The 14,622-nt window shown below is 32.9% G+C and overlaps 1 protein-coding gene across 2 annotated transcripts in view; it reads left to right on the top strand.

Annotated features, from left to right (window-relative positions):
- rap1gds1 (RAP1, GTP-GDP dissociation stimulator 1) overlaps window positions 1-14,209 on the top strand; it is a 95,189-nt gene extending 80,980 nt beyond the window's left edge. For both annotated transcript variants that reach the window (XM_073835627.1, XM_073835626.1), the window contains 4 exons: window positions 3,892-4,031; window positions 9,221-9,347; window positions 10,892-11,020; window positions 13,777-14,209. In XM_073835627.1, coding sequence (XP_073691728.1) covers window positions 3,892-4,031; window positions 9,221-9,347; window positions 10,892-11,020; window positions 13,777-13,904 — 524 coding nt within the window. In that variant the 3' untranslated portion in view covers window positions 13,905-14,209. The remainder of the gene's footprint in view (window positions 1-3,891; window positions 4,032-9,220; window positions 9,348-10,891; window positions 11,021-13,776) is intronic.
- Window positions 14,210-14,622: the final 413 nt, after the last annotated feature.

Below are 14,622 nucleotides of genomic sequence, written 5' to 3'. Positions count from 1 at the left end.
CGTGGCTTCGGTGTGGGTTCGCAACTCTTTTGTTTCAGATCAGGATTTCAGAGCGATTTGGCAAATCTTTTTTTTTTTTTTCTTAAACAGTAGAAAACATCAAACCATTAATGCAGTACAGTTATAAAGTCATATTCCTGAAAAGGTACTTAAAAAGTGCTTAAATTATTGAAAGACAATGTCTCTATGAAATTAGTGTTTAATTTTGACAATTTTAAGAACATATATTTTCACACAAAATTCACGCAATTCAAAAAAACATCATACCTTTTGTGTGAAAAGAGGAACAGATAAACTGAATCAATTGAGTCATTTAGAACCGCTCCGATTGATTCAAACTCATAAGCTTGATCATTCATTTCATACGATTCACTAGCAAAAATAGGATCAAATTAAAAGAGCCATTCATTTTCGAATTTCAACATTGCTTGTAATGATTTTAAAAAGCATGTGGTGATGGATGAAACTGAGCTTTTAGAAACTCAGAATCAGTTAAACCATTGTGTCACAAAATGATTCACTATTTTGAAGTGCTCCAGTTGGATCTTGTATCACCTATCATTTGTTTCAGATTGAGACTTCAAATTGCGTATTGCGACTCATTTAGAATTGGAACAGGTTCGTGAATCATTTAGCAAATTGAATGATTCAATTTGAGTGATTCAAATCAAATGATTCATGATACGCAATTTGAGCATGGATCGCGAATCATTTGATTCAGACTGAAACTTCGGAGCCCGTATTGCGAATCATTTGATTCAGATCGGGGCTTCGGTGTGGGTTCGCAACTCTTTTGTTTCAGATCAGGATTTCAGAGCGATTTGGCGAATCTTTTTTTTTTTTTTTTTTTCTTAAACAGTAGAAAACATCAAACCATTAATGCAGTACAGTTATAAAGTCATATTCCTGAAAAGGTACTTAAAAAGTGCTTAAATTATTGAAAGACAATGTCTCTATGAAATTAGTGTTTAATTTTGTCAATTTTAAGAACATTTATTTTCACACAAAATTCACGCAATTCAAAAAAACATACCTTTTGTGTGAAAAGAGGAACAGATAAACCGAATCAATTGAGTCATTTAGAACCGCTCCATTTGATTCAAACTCGTGACCTTGATCTTTCATTTCAAGCGATTCACTAGCAAAAACCAGATCAAAATAAAAGAGCCATTCATTAAAACAGAGCTTTTAGAAACTCTGAATCAATTAAACCATTGTGTCACAAAATGATTCACTATTTTGAAGTGCTCCAGTTGGATCTTGTATCACCTATCATTTGTTTCAGATTGAGACTTCAAATTGCGTATTGCGACTCATTTAGAATTGGAACAGGTTCGTGAATCATTTAGCAAATTGAATGATTCAATTTGAGTGATTCAAATCAAATAATTCATGATACGCAATTTGAGCATGGATCGCGAATCATTTGATTCAGACTGGAACTTCGGAGCCCGTATTGCGAATCATTTGATTCAGATCGGGGCTTCGGTGTGGGTTCGCAACTCTTTTGTTTCAGATCAGGATTTCAGAGCGATTTGGCGAATTTTTTTTTTTTTTTTTTTTTTCTTAAACAGTAGAAAACATCAAACCATTAATGCAGTACAGTTATAAAGTCATATTCCTGAAAAGGTACTTAAAAAGTGCTTAAATTATTGAAAGACAATGTCTCTATGAAATTAGTGTTTAATTTTGTCAATTTTAAGAACATATATTTTCACACAAAATTCACGCAATTCAAAAAAACATACCTTTTGTGTGAAAAGAGGAACAGATAAACCGAATCAATTGAGTCATTTAGAACCGCTCCATTTGATTCAAACTCGTGACCTTGATCTTTCATTTCAAGCGATTCACTAGCAAAAACCAGATCAAAATAAAAGAGCCATTCATTAAAACAGAGCTTTTAGAAACTCTGAATCAATTAAACCATTGTGTCACAAAATGATTCACTATTTTGAAGTGCTCCAGTTGGATCTTGTATCACCTATCATTTGTTTCAGATTGAGACTTCAAATTGCGTATTGTGACTCATTTAGAATTGGAACAGGTTCGTGAATCATTTAGCAAATTGAATGATTCAAATTGAGTGATTCAAATCAAATGATTCATGATACGCAATTTGAGCATGGATCGCGAATCATTTGATTCAGACTGGAACTTCGGAGCCCGTATTGCGAATCATTTGATTCAGATCGGGGCTTCGGTGTGGGTTCGCAACTCTTTTGTTTCAGATCAGGATTTCAGAGCGATTTGGCGAATCTTTTTTTTTTTTTTTTTTTCTTAAACAGTAGAAAACATCAAACCATTAATGCAGTACAGTTATAAAGTCATATTCCTGAAAAGGTACTTAAAAAGTGCTTAAATTATTGAAAGACAATGTCTGTATGAAATTAGTGTTTAATTTTGTCAATTTTAAGAACATATATTTTCACACAAAATTCACGCAATTCAAAAAAACATCATACCTTTTGTGTGAAAAGAGGAACAGATAAACCGAATCAATTGAGTCATTTAAAACCGCTCCGATTGATTCAAACTCATAAGTTTGATCATTCATTTCATACGATTCACTAGCAAAAATTGGATCAAATTAAAAGAGCCATTCATTTTCGAATTTCAACATTGCTTGTAATGATTTTAAAAAGCATGTGGTGATGGATGAAACTGAGCTTTTAGAAACTCAGAATCAGTTAAACCAAAAATGATTCATTAATTTGAATCGATCCAATCGGATCGTGTATCACGAATCACAAATAATTTGTTTCAGATTGTGACTTCAAATCGCGTATCAAGACTCATTTAATTTAGATTGGAACGGGTTTGTGAATCATTTAGCAAATTGAATGATTCAAATCAAATGATTTGTGATTTGCAATTTAAGCGTGGATCGTGAATCATTTGATTCAGTTTGGGACTTCAGTGTGGGTTCGCGAATCATTTGTTTCAGATCAGGATTTCAGAGTGATTTCGCAGATCTTTTTTTCAGTTTTTTTCTTAAACAGTAGAAAACATCAAACCATTAATACAGTAGAGTTATAAAAACAAACAACAACAGAAAAGAAAGTGTACACAAATACAAATCCTTTAAGAAAATGAACAGTGGTTGTACGATAGTAAAAGTGTAGTATATTTTGTAAAACTTTAGTAGTAATACTTTGCATGTGCTTCACTTTATTTTTGCCATTTTTTATTACTATTATGTATCTCTTTTTTAAGAGTTTGAAATGAAAGACATTGTTCGATAAGTGAGATCTCTGATTGAAGTCCTTGAAAATCAAAAAAGCAGTGCTTGAAAAGTCCTTGAAAGTCCTGGGATTTAATTTTACAGTATCTGTACGAACACTGGATTAAAGATTTTAAATAAAAGTTAAGATTAAATAAAAAATATTGACTAATTAGTTTTGTTTAATAATATTACACAAAATGATTACAGCTGTTGTAATATTCAACAATATTTTATAATAGAAAAGTAATATAAATTACCAAATGTGACCCTGGACCACAAAACGTAAAGATCATGTTCCATGAAGATTTTTTGTAAAATTCCTACTGTAAACCTATCAAAATGTAATTTTTGATTAGTAATATGCATTGCTAAGAACTTAATTTGGACAACTTTAAAGGTGTTTTTCTCAGTATTTTGATTTATTGCACCCTTAGATTTCAGATTTTCAAATAGATGTATCTCGGCCAAATATTGTCCTATCCTAACAAACCATACATCATATGAAAGCTCAATAAATAAGCTTTCTATTGATGTATATATCTCAGTTTTGTAAAATTTAACCTTATGACTGGTTTTGTGGTCCAGGGTCACAAATGTGTTGTGTCGTGTGTTCAACAGTGGTTTGTGTTTGGTATATTATGTTTAGTGCTGTGTGTGTGTTGCAGCTGACGCAGCAGAGCAGCTGGGGACAAACGCAAAGCTGGTGGAGCGTTTGGTGGAGTGGTGTGAAGCGAAGGATCATGCTGGAGTGATGGGAGAGTCTAACCGCCTGCTGTCTGCTCTCATCCGACACAGCAAGTCAAAGGTCTCGCACTCTAGCTCTTTATTCTCTCTCATTCAGAGCCTTATGATTTCTGTGATGTGGAAAACGTGGAAGGAATCTTATCATAAAAAATAGATAAAGCAGAATGGCACAGAATTTATTACATTTTGGATTAGTAAATCAAGTGTTCAGTGCACTTAAAGGTGCCATAGAATGGAAAACTGAATTTACCTTGGCATAGTTAAAGGTTGTATCAGCGATTTCTAGCCTAAAACATAAAGTGTCAATTTCAGCTCACCTTTCATCACGATCCGCTCGCTGACTGCCCCATAAATTGTCTGTGAAAAAAACGCGTCTCTCTGGTCAGCCTAGGGTCCGAGATATGCCAAAAAAACAATCGGCACTACCAACCTTTCCACACATAAACAAACAGTGTTCCAACCAATCAGCGTCAGGGGTTTGGTGTTGTGGACTTTCCTACTGGTGCAGGGATGTGAGGGAGGCGGAGCGAAAGTCCACAACACCAAACCCCTGACGCTGATTGGTTGGAACACTGTTTGTTTATCTGTGGAAAGGTTGGTAGTGCCGATTGTTTTTTTGGCATATCTCGGACCCTAGGCTGACCAGAGAGACGTGTTTTTTTCACAGACAATTTATGGGGCAGGCAGCGAGCGGATCGTGATGAAAGGTCAGCTGAATTTGACACTTTATGTTTCAGGCTAGAAATCGCTGATACAACCTTTAAATAATAACGGTTCAGATTTACAGCGAATGATTTACAGATCTTGAGAATCACTGAGGAGCTGCTCAACTTGTGTGGTAAGAATCACTCCCTCTGCATTGTAACTTTACGCAGAGCACATGCATCACAGTAATAAAACTAAAATATCCGCCATTCAAAACAGCAGAGTCAACAAACTGCATATTAAAAGCGGCTAGAGCTCCTAATTAAATATACAATTTTATCCATGTGCGAGCTATTGAGCTCTGTGAAACAGCCAATCAGAGCAGAGCTCATTAATATTCATGAAGCTTCCAAATAACAGAGCATTTCATTCTAGGGGCAAATTCTAGGGTTGTAAATGGACCTGTAAAACCATTTCTGGGGCCTCATTTATAAAACTTTCTTACGCACTGATTTGATCTTAGAGTGTTCGTACGATCAAATCCACGTCAAAGTACAGATTTACAAAAACCGTCTTTGACGTGGAAAAGTACTTATCTCCACGTCAGATTCCAGCTTGGCGTACGACCGTTTCCTTGTGGTAATGCCTGGTATTGCAGATAGTTCAGCCTCACTATAATTTGATTTCTTGCGCTCCTTTTTACTTGCCATTGTCACAGAGTTTTTGCTTTAGGAATGAGCTCATTTTATATGTTAATTAATTAAGCAGGGGCGTTTCGACGGCGGAACATTCAGCTGCACACAATTCCACGATCATTTGTGATTTATAACCGAATGACTGGCGTACGCATGGATTTCGTGGTACGTTCGTTTTCTCTGAATCGCTCTTACAATCAAATCAGAAAAGTTCTTAGATAAAATCAAGGATGGTTTCTACGCAAGTCTTTATAAATGAGGCCCCTGGAGTTTTTTTGCCCTTTCCTATCCCAAATACCTTCTATGTAGATATCAGAGAACAATTTAAAATATTCTCTCAATGCATTCTATGGCACCTTTAAATCAAATCACGATATAGACTAATGTCTGTGAATATTAAACTGCAAAAAGACTATTTATATGAGTCCGGCATGCGCAGGCGCATGGTTTTGTCTACTACACACGTGTGACGCTCATGGTTTTGAGTGTCTGCAAAGTCACTATATGAGCACATGAACTTTATCTCCAGAGAGTCACTTCATGAGCAATTCACATTTCATTTGAGGTAGACTATCCTCTTATCACATACACACAGAAACTTAAAGGTCTTAATTACAACCCCTCAAAATAAATGTTTGGTTTTACTTTTGAAGAAATTGAAGAAATATATCACTATATATATTACAGTAAGGGAAAAAATATTTGATCTCCTGCTGTTTTGTACATTTGCCCTCTGACAAAGAAATGATCAGTCAATAATTTTAATGGTAGGTTTATTTGAACAGTGAGAGACAGAATAACAGAAAAAATCTGAAAAATGCATTTCAAAAAACTTGATTTACGTTTTAATGAGTGAAATAAGTATTTGATCCCCTATCAATCAGCAGGATTTCTGGCTCTTAGGTGTCTTTTATACAGGTAACGATCTGAAATTAAGAGCACTCTCTTAAAGGAAGTGCTCCTAATACATGCTTGTTACCTGTATAAAAGACACCTGTCCACAGAAGCAATCAATCAATCAGATTCCAAACTCTCCACCATGGCCAACACCAAAGAGCTGTCCGAGGATGTCAGGGACGATATTGTAGACCTACACAATGCTGGAACGAGCTACAAGTCCATCACTAAGCAGCTTGGTGGGAAGGTGCCAACAGTTTATTTGCAAATGGAAGAAACACAAAATAACTGTCAATCTCCCTTGGTCTGGGACTCCATGCAAGATCTCACCTCGTGGAGTTTCAATGATCATGAGAACTGTGAGGAATCAGCCCAGAACTACACAGGAGGATCTTCTCAATGATCTCAATGCAGCTGGGACCATAGTCACCAAGAAAACAATTGGTGACAAACTACGCCATGAAGGGCTAAAATCCTGCAGCGCCTGCAAGGTCCCCCTGCTCAGGAAAGCACATGTACAGGACCGTCTGAAGTTTGCCAATGAACATCTAAATGATTCAGAGGAGAACTGGGTGAAAGTGTTGTGGTCAGATGAGACCAAAATCAAGCTCTTTGGCATCAACTCAACTCGCCGTGTTTGGAGGAAGAGGAATGCTGCCTATGACCCCAAGAACACCATCCCCACTGTCAAACATGGAGGTGGAAATATTATGCTTTGGGGGTGTTTTTCTGCTAAGGGGACAGGACAACTACACAGCATCAAAGGGACAATGGACGGGGCCATGTACCATCAAGGCCAGGGCATTGAAAATTAAAAAACACACAGCCGATGCAACAAAGGAGTGGCTAATGAAGAAGCACATTAAGGTCCTGGAGTGGCCTAGCCAGTCTCCAGACCTTAATCCCATAGAAAATCTGTGGAGGGAGCTGAAGGTTCGAGTTAGCCTCGAAACCTTAATGACTTGGAGAGGATCTGCAAAGAGGAGTGGGACAAAATCCCTCCCTGAGATGTGTGCAAACTTGGTGGCCAACTACAAGAAACGTCTGGGTTTTGCGAAGTCATGTTTTGCAATGGGGTCAAATACTTATTTCACTCATTAAAATGCAAATCAATTTATAATTTTTTTTTTTTTAATTTTTTTTTTTGTTGCTATTCTGTGTCTCGCTGTTCAAATAAACCAACCATTAAAGTTATAGAGTGAACATTTCTTTGTCAGTGGGGCAAACGTACAAAATCAGGATCAAATTATTTTTTTCTCACTGTATTATTACTATATTTTTAAGTTATAAAGGAATAACCACACAATTTTTCATTACATTTTTCATTAAGTTTATGTCCTTCATCTAATTACCAAAAAAATTAAAATACAATAAAAAAAAATCATAGGGCCCTAAAATTGTAAACAAAAAATAATAAATTAAGCTATTTTCATGATTGCAATTAATTAAACATGCTTTTTGATTATTCAAATTTATAACCATTAAAATGGAAAAATGTAATTGTTGTTAGCTGTGTACATTTAATGATTTTAGTTAATTAGACATGCCTTTTGATTACTAACATTTAATTTAAAACCGAATTAAGAAGAGTTCAAATGGAATCCAGAAAAATTAAAATGGGAAGAATAAAAAATAAATAAAATAAAAATAAAAAATGCAACTGAACTTGTAATATATAAATATATATAACAGATTTTATAGGATCGTACTTATTTCAGCAATGCTTTAGTGATTCATTCATCTCTACATTATTCAACTTTGTTTTGTTAAATGTTGTCTTCATAATATGTGACCATGGACCACAAAAACAGTCATAAGGGTTAAATATATTTGAAATTGAGATTTACACATCATCTGAAAGCTGTTAGGATAGGACAATATTTGAAAATCTGGAATCTGAGGATGCAAAAAAAATCTAAATATTGAGAAAATCACCTTTAAAGTTGTCTAAATTAAGTTCTTAGCAATGCATATTACTAATAAAAAATTATGTTTTGCAAAAAAAAGTCTAAATATTCAGACCTTGAATAAGTAAGACCTTATTTCATAGGGTCTTACTTATTTCAGCAATGCTTTAGTGATGGTGCAGCACTTTGACTAGACATGCGTCATCAAATAATGTATCCTAACCGGCCATGACATGACTAAGCAGTAAGCGCAGTTTTCAATCACTGCCATGTAAATCTTTTGTTGTGCTTTCCGGACACAACTGCTACAAGCAGTGCACTGCAAGACACTTGGTTTGAAGAAAATGTCTAGTATGTCTGCTAACAAAGATTTGGTGTAGAAACAAGTTATAAAACAGCCTGTGAAGTTGAATTAAATGTGAAATGTTGAATTAAAGTTTTAAAGTAGAAAGACTAATTTAGTATTTTCTTGTAAAATGTAGTGCCAAATTCAGTCTTTGATATGTGACCCTGGACCACAAAACCAGTCATAAGGTTAAATTTTACAAAACTGAGATGTATACATCATATGAAAGCTCAATTAATAAGCTTTCTATTGATGTATGGTTTGTTATGATAGGACAATATTTGGCTGAGATACATCTATTTGAAAATCTGGAATCTGAAGGTGCAAAAAATCAAAATACTGAGAAAATCACCTTTAAAGTTGTCCAAATTAAGTTCTTAACAATGCATATTACTAATAAAAATTACATTTTGATAGGTTTACAGTAGGAATTTTACAAAAAATCTTCATGGAATATGATCTTTACTTAATTTCCTAATGATTTTTGACATAAAAGAAAAATCAATAATTTTGACCCATACAATGTATTTTTGGCTATTGCTACAAATATACCCCAGCGACTTAAGACTGGTTTTGTGGTCCAGGGTCACATATTTACAGCTTTGAAAAATCTTTTTTTTTTTTTTTGTGTGTGTATGTTTGGTTTGGTTCTGATTTTGTTGTTTTGAACCAGTTTTTTGTGGGCGATTTTATTACATTTTTTCCTTCTCAGATTCACATCCACAGATTCTGACTGTTTTTTTTTTTTCTTTGTGAATAGGATGTGGTTCGAACAGTCATACAAGGTGGAGGTGTTAAGCACTTGGTAACCATGGCGACGAGTGAACACATGATCATGCAGAATGAAGCGCTGGTGGCCTTGGGTCTCATAGCGGCATTGGACCTGGGTAAAAATCTTAACATTACTGTACATTAGGGTGAATTCAGGTCAACTGTGACACGTTTTGCCATTGAGATGACTGGGGAAAACATGCCTCAATTATCCTGAATTAACCCTACTTTCTTCCTACTTTCTTAAACTATCTTTAATATAATGCTGATAGACCTGAGAGTCTTCAGTAGGCTGATTTCAAGTAAACTGCGGTGTTATTTTAATATTATTTATTTATTTTAATATTTTTTATTAGCTTTTATTTTTATATTTTTAGTTTTCACATATGTGTATATATATATATATATATATGCATTCACTGCTGCTCAAGAGTTTGGGATCAGTGAGATTTTAAATGTTTTTTAAAGAATTCTTATAAGCTCATCCAGGCTGCATTTATTTGATAAAAAAATTAAAACTGAGAGTTAAAAACTGTAGTATTGTGAAATATTATTACAGTTTAAAATAATGGTGTTCTATATTAATATATTTAAAAATATAATTTATTCCTGTGATGCAAAGCTACATATGACTCTTAAAATCATTTTAATATTCTGATAATTAATATTATCAACAATGTTGGAAACAGTTTTTTTTTTTTTTGGGAACCTGTGATTCTTTTTTCTGAAAAGGTAAAAAAGAACCGCATTTATTCAAAATATAAATCTTTTCTAACAATATTAGTCTTTGCTATCACTTTTTATCAATTGAGCACATCCTTGGTCAATAAAAGTATTAATTTCTTTCAAAAATGTACTGAACCCAAACTTGTAGACGGTAGTTTATATTGTTACAAAATATTTCTATTTTTAATTAAACACTGTTCTTTTCAACTTTTCATTCGTTAAAGAATCCTGGAAAGAAAATCACAGGTTTCAAGCAGCGCAACTGTTTCCAACACTGATAATAAATCAGTTTATTAGAATGATTTCTGAAGGATCATGTGACAATGAAGACTGTAGTAATGATGCCGAAAATTCAGCTTTGTATCATAGGAATAAGTTACATTTTAAAATATATTCACATAGAAAACAGTTATTTTACATTTAAATAATATTTCACAATATTGCAGTTTTTTCTGTATTTTTGATCAAATAAATGCAGCCTGGTTCACTTTTGTCTTTATGATGATTGGCAAAAAGAGTCCTAATTGAGTCCTAACTGAAATACCAAAATAGCTAAACTTACAAATGGACACACAGTTTGTAGTATTTTACTTTTATACTTAAAGTGGTTGTTGTAAAGATGTTTGTACATATGCACAATTTGTACTTGTCTTCCAAAATTAATTTCAGTAATTTGCACCTTTAGTGATATTGCATTTATGCTTATAGCAGAGGTTGTTTTTTCCCCAAAGCATCTTGCAAAAGAGAAATAAAACCAATTTTGTCAAAGAGCCAACAATATTCGTAATACACAATGCTAGGTTTTTAAACAACTAGATTAGGAAGCAAGTTAGAGAAGAGGAGAAATGCAGAAGAAGAAAAAGTTTGTGTGTAAGTGCATTGGTTTAAGTTATTCAGGACTTTTAACCGAGTCACTTCATGGTTTTGATTTCAGATTGTGCAGAGAAGGACTTTGTCGGCGCTAATCTGGTGCAGGTTCTACACAAACTACTGACAGATGAGCACAGTGCACCGGAGATCAAATACAACTCTATGATCCTCATCTGCTCTGTCATGGGATCAGGTGAGTCAGGAGATCAAAAAAAAAAAATGACTCAACACTTTTACAAGTCTGGGAACTATTGAGCCTGAAGAAGTCTAAAATACACTTATTAAACCAGTGTTGCTATTGTTGACTCAAACTGAAACTGTTAAAAATCATTTTTGCTAATTGAAATAAAGCTGAAGTAAAATATAAATATTAAATTGTTTTAGCAATTAACAAATATTGGTTAATAAGTACTTAGAAATAAATTAATACCTACTGAATTGATTAAAATAAAAAAATAAATCAAAGCTAAATAAATAGATAAGGGTTAGGTAAAAAAAATAATAATAATGAAAAAAATAATGATTATTGGTATGTTTTAAAAGAAAATGCAATTTCAGTCAATTTACTTCAAAATGTCATTTTAATTCAGTTTCATTAATCAGAAGTGTAGTGTACTAAAAATTAAAAATTGTTTCCAGACCAATTTTTTTTTTTAGATGGTTACATTTTTGAAAATCAAAATTACTTTATTTACTTTCGTAATACACATTACTAGTCTTATTGTGAACGATTCATCTCTACGTTATTCAACTTTGTTTTGTTAAATGTTGTCTTCATAATATGTGACCATGGACCACAAAAACAGTCATAAGGGTTAAATAAATTTGAAATTGAGATTTATACATCATCTGAAAGCTGAATAAATAAGCTTTCAATTGATGTATGGTTTGTTAGGATAGGACAATATTTGAAAATCTGGAATCTGAGGATGCCAAAAAAATCTAAATATTGAGAAAATCACCTTTAAAGTTGTCTAAATTGAGTTCTTAGCAATGCATATTACTAATAAAAAATTATGTTTTGCAAATAAATCTAAATATTCAGAAAATCACCTTTAAAGTTGTCCAAATTAAGGTCTTAGCAATGCTTATTACTAATAAAAAATTAAGTTTTGCAAAAAAAAAAGTAAATATTGAGAAAATCGCCTTTAAAGAAGTTCTTAGCAATGCATATTACTAATAAAAAATATAGTTTTGCAAAAAAATCTAAATATTGAGAAAATCGCCTTTAAAGTTGTCCAAATTAAGTTCGTAGCAATGCATATTACTAATAAAAATGAAGTTTTGCAAAAAATAATTTAATTTTGAGAAAATCGTCTTTAAAGTTGTCCAAATTAAGTTCTTAGCAATGCATATTACTAATAAAAAATTACGTTTTGCAAAAAAATCTAAATATTGAGAAAATTGCCTTTAAAGTTGTCCAAATTAAGTTCTTAGCAATGCATATTACTAATAAAAAATTAAGTTTAGCAAAAAATAATTACATTTTGAGAAAATAGCCTTTAAAGTTGTCCAAATTAAGTTCTTAGCAATGCATATTACTAATAAAAAATTAAGTTTAGCAAAAAATAATTACATTTTGAGAAAATCGTCTTTAAAGTTGTCCAAATTAAGTTCTTAGCAATGCATATTACTAATAAAAAATTACGTTTTGCAAAAAAATCTAAATATTGAGAAAATTGCCTTTAAAGTTGTCCAAATTAAGTTCTTAGCAATGCATATTACTAATAAAAAATTAAGTTTAGCAAAAAATAATTACATTTTGAGAAAATCGTCTTTAAAGTTGTCCAAATTAAGTTCTTAGCAATGCATATTACTAATAAAAAATTAAGTTTTGCAAAAAATAATTACATTTTGAGAAAATAGCCTTTAAAGTTGTCCAAATTAAGTTCTTAGCAATGCATATTACTAATAAAAAATTAAGTTTTGCAAAAAATAATTACATTTTGAGAAAATCGCCTTTAAAGTTGTCCAAATTAAGTTCTTAGCAATGCATATTACTAATAAAAAATTAAGTTTTGCAAAAAAATCTAAATATTGAGAAAATTGCCTTTAAAGTTGTCCAAATTAAGTTCGTAGCAATGCATATTACTAATAAAAATGAAGTTTTGCAAAAAAAAAATTAATTTTGAGAAAATCGTCTTTAAAGTTGTCCAAATTAAGTTCTTAGCAATGCATATTACTAATAAAAAATTAAGTTTTGCAAAAAATAATTACATTTTGAGAAAATCGCCTTTAAAGTTGTCCAAATTAAGTTCTTAGCAATGCATATTACTAATAAAAAATTAAGTTTTGCAAAAAAATCTAAATATTGAGAAAATTGCCTTTAAAGTTGTCCAAATTAAGTTCGTAGCAATGCATATTACTAATAAAAATGAAGTTTTGCAAAAAAAAATTAATTTTGAGAAAATCGTCTTTAAAGTTGTCCAAATTAAGTTCTTAGCAATGCATATTACTAATAAAAAATTAAGTTTTGCAAAAAATAATTACATTTTGAGAAAATCGCCTTTAAAGTTGTCCAAATTAAGTTCTTAGCAATGCATATTACTAATAAAAAATTAAGTTTTGCAAAAAAATCTAAATATTGAGAAAATTGCCTTTAAAGTTGTCCAAATTAAGTTCGTAGCAATGCATATTACTAATAAAAATGAAGTTTTGCAAAAAAAAATTAATTTTGAGAAAATCGTCTTTAAAGTTGTCCAAATTAAGTTCTCAGTAATGCATATTACTAATAAAAAATTAAGTTTTGATATATTTATGGTAGGAAATTGACAAAATATCTTAATGGAACATGAAAGACAAAAGAGAAATTGATCGTTTTGACCCATACAATGTATTTTTGGCTATTGCTACAAATATTCCGGTGCTACCTAAGACTGGTTTTCTGGTCCAGGGTCGTGAAGCATTTTGTTCTGTTTGAATGACTGATGTTTTCTTCTCTCACTTTAGAGCCGCTTCATAAAGAAGTGCAGAGCTTGGCCTTCATCGACGTGGTCTCCAATCTGCGCTCACATGAGAACAAGACGGTGGCGCACCAGGCCTCTCTCACAGAGCAAAGGTTAACGGCACAGAGCTAAAGGACTCTTTCACAGCATCTCCTCCTTGCCTGCTTCCCCCTTACACACATATCTCTCGTTGTCATGTGCCAAGCTGTTGTCCCCTCCGCATTCCCTGCTACAGACTCTCAAAGCCCTCTGTTTGCTCCGCGCACACGGAAACGCGCTACCCAAAGGCGGCCATACTTTGTAGACAGCCTTCTGCAATAGATTCATACCCGAACAGCAAAATATTTTTAGAAGACCATAGCTGTGATTAAAAAACAAAACAAAACATGGAATTCACCTGTAAAAGCTGAAATAAAAATAGAAGATGAATGTTGGCAGTGGAAATAGCGCAGTTGTGCTTTCATGACATGTAAAACCACACATACCAACCGACTTGTGCATGTTTTGTTTTTTTTAAATCGTCCGGTTTGTTGATGTATCTGTGTTCAGCTATTCACCCATATGATATGCCCCGCCCCCCTCTCCTTCTGCTTACTAATTTACATAGAAGACTAGAGATCAAATGTGTTTGTACTGTATAGGGCACCTCTGGACCAGCATGGACCTTTTCATATTTTGCCTCCTGGTCCTTGTGCCGCCCATGATCCATATCTACTGGAAAGAGCTAATTCCATATCATTAGTCTGTTGCATTTACAGAAATCGATGATTATTGTCATATGGATGTGTGAAGAAGTAATATATCTTGATACTGGGGACTAAAGCTGTTTGTACGTGCTGCCCTCGGATTT

Source organism: Garra rufa, chromosome 3 (genome assembly GCF_049309525.1).
Source record: "Garra rufa chromosome 3, GarRuf1.0, whole genome shotgun sequence".
Classification (NCBI taxonomy): Eukaryota; Metazoa; Chordata; class Actinopteri; order Cypriniformes; family Cyprinidae; genus Garra; species Garra rufa.
This window is presented reverse-complemented; position numbering and strand designations above follow the sequence as displayed.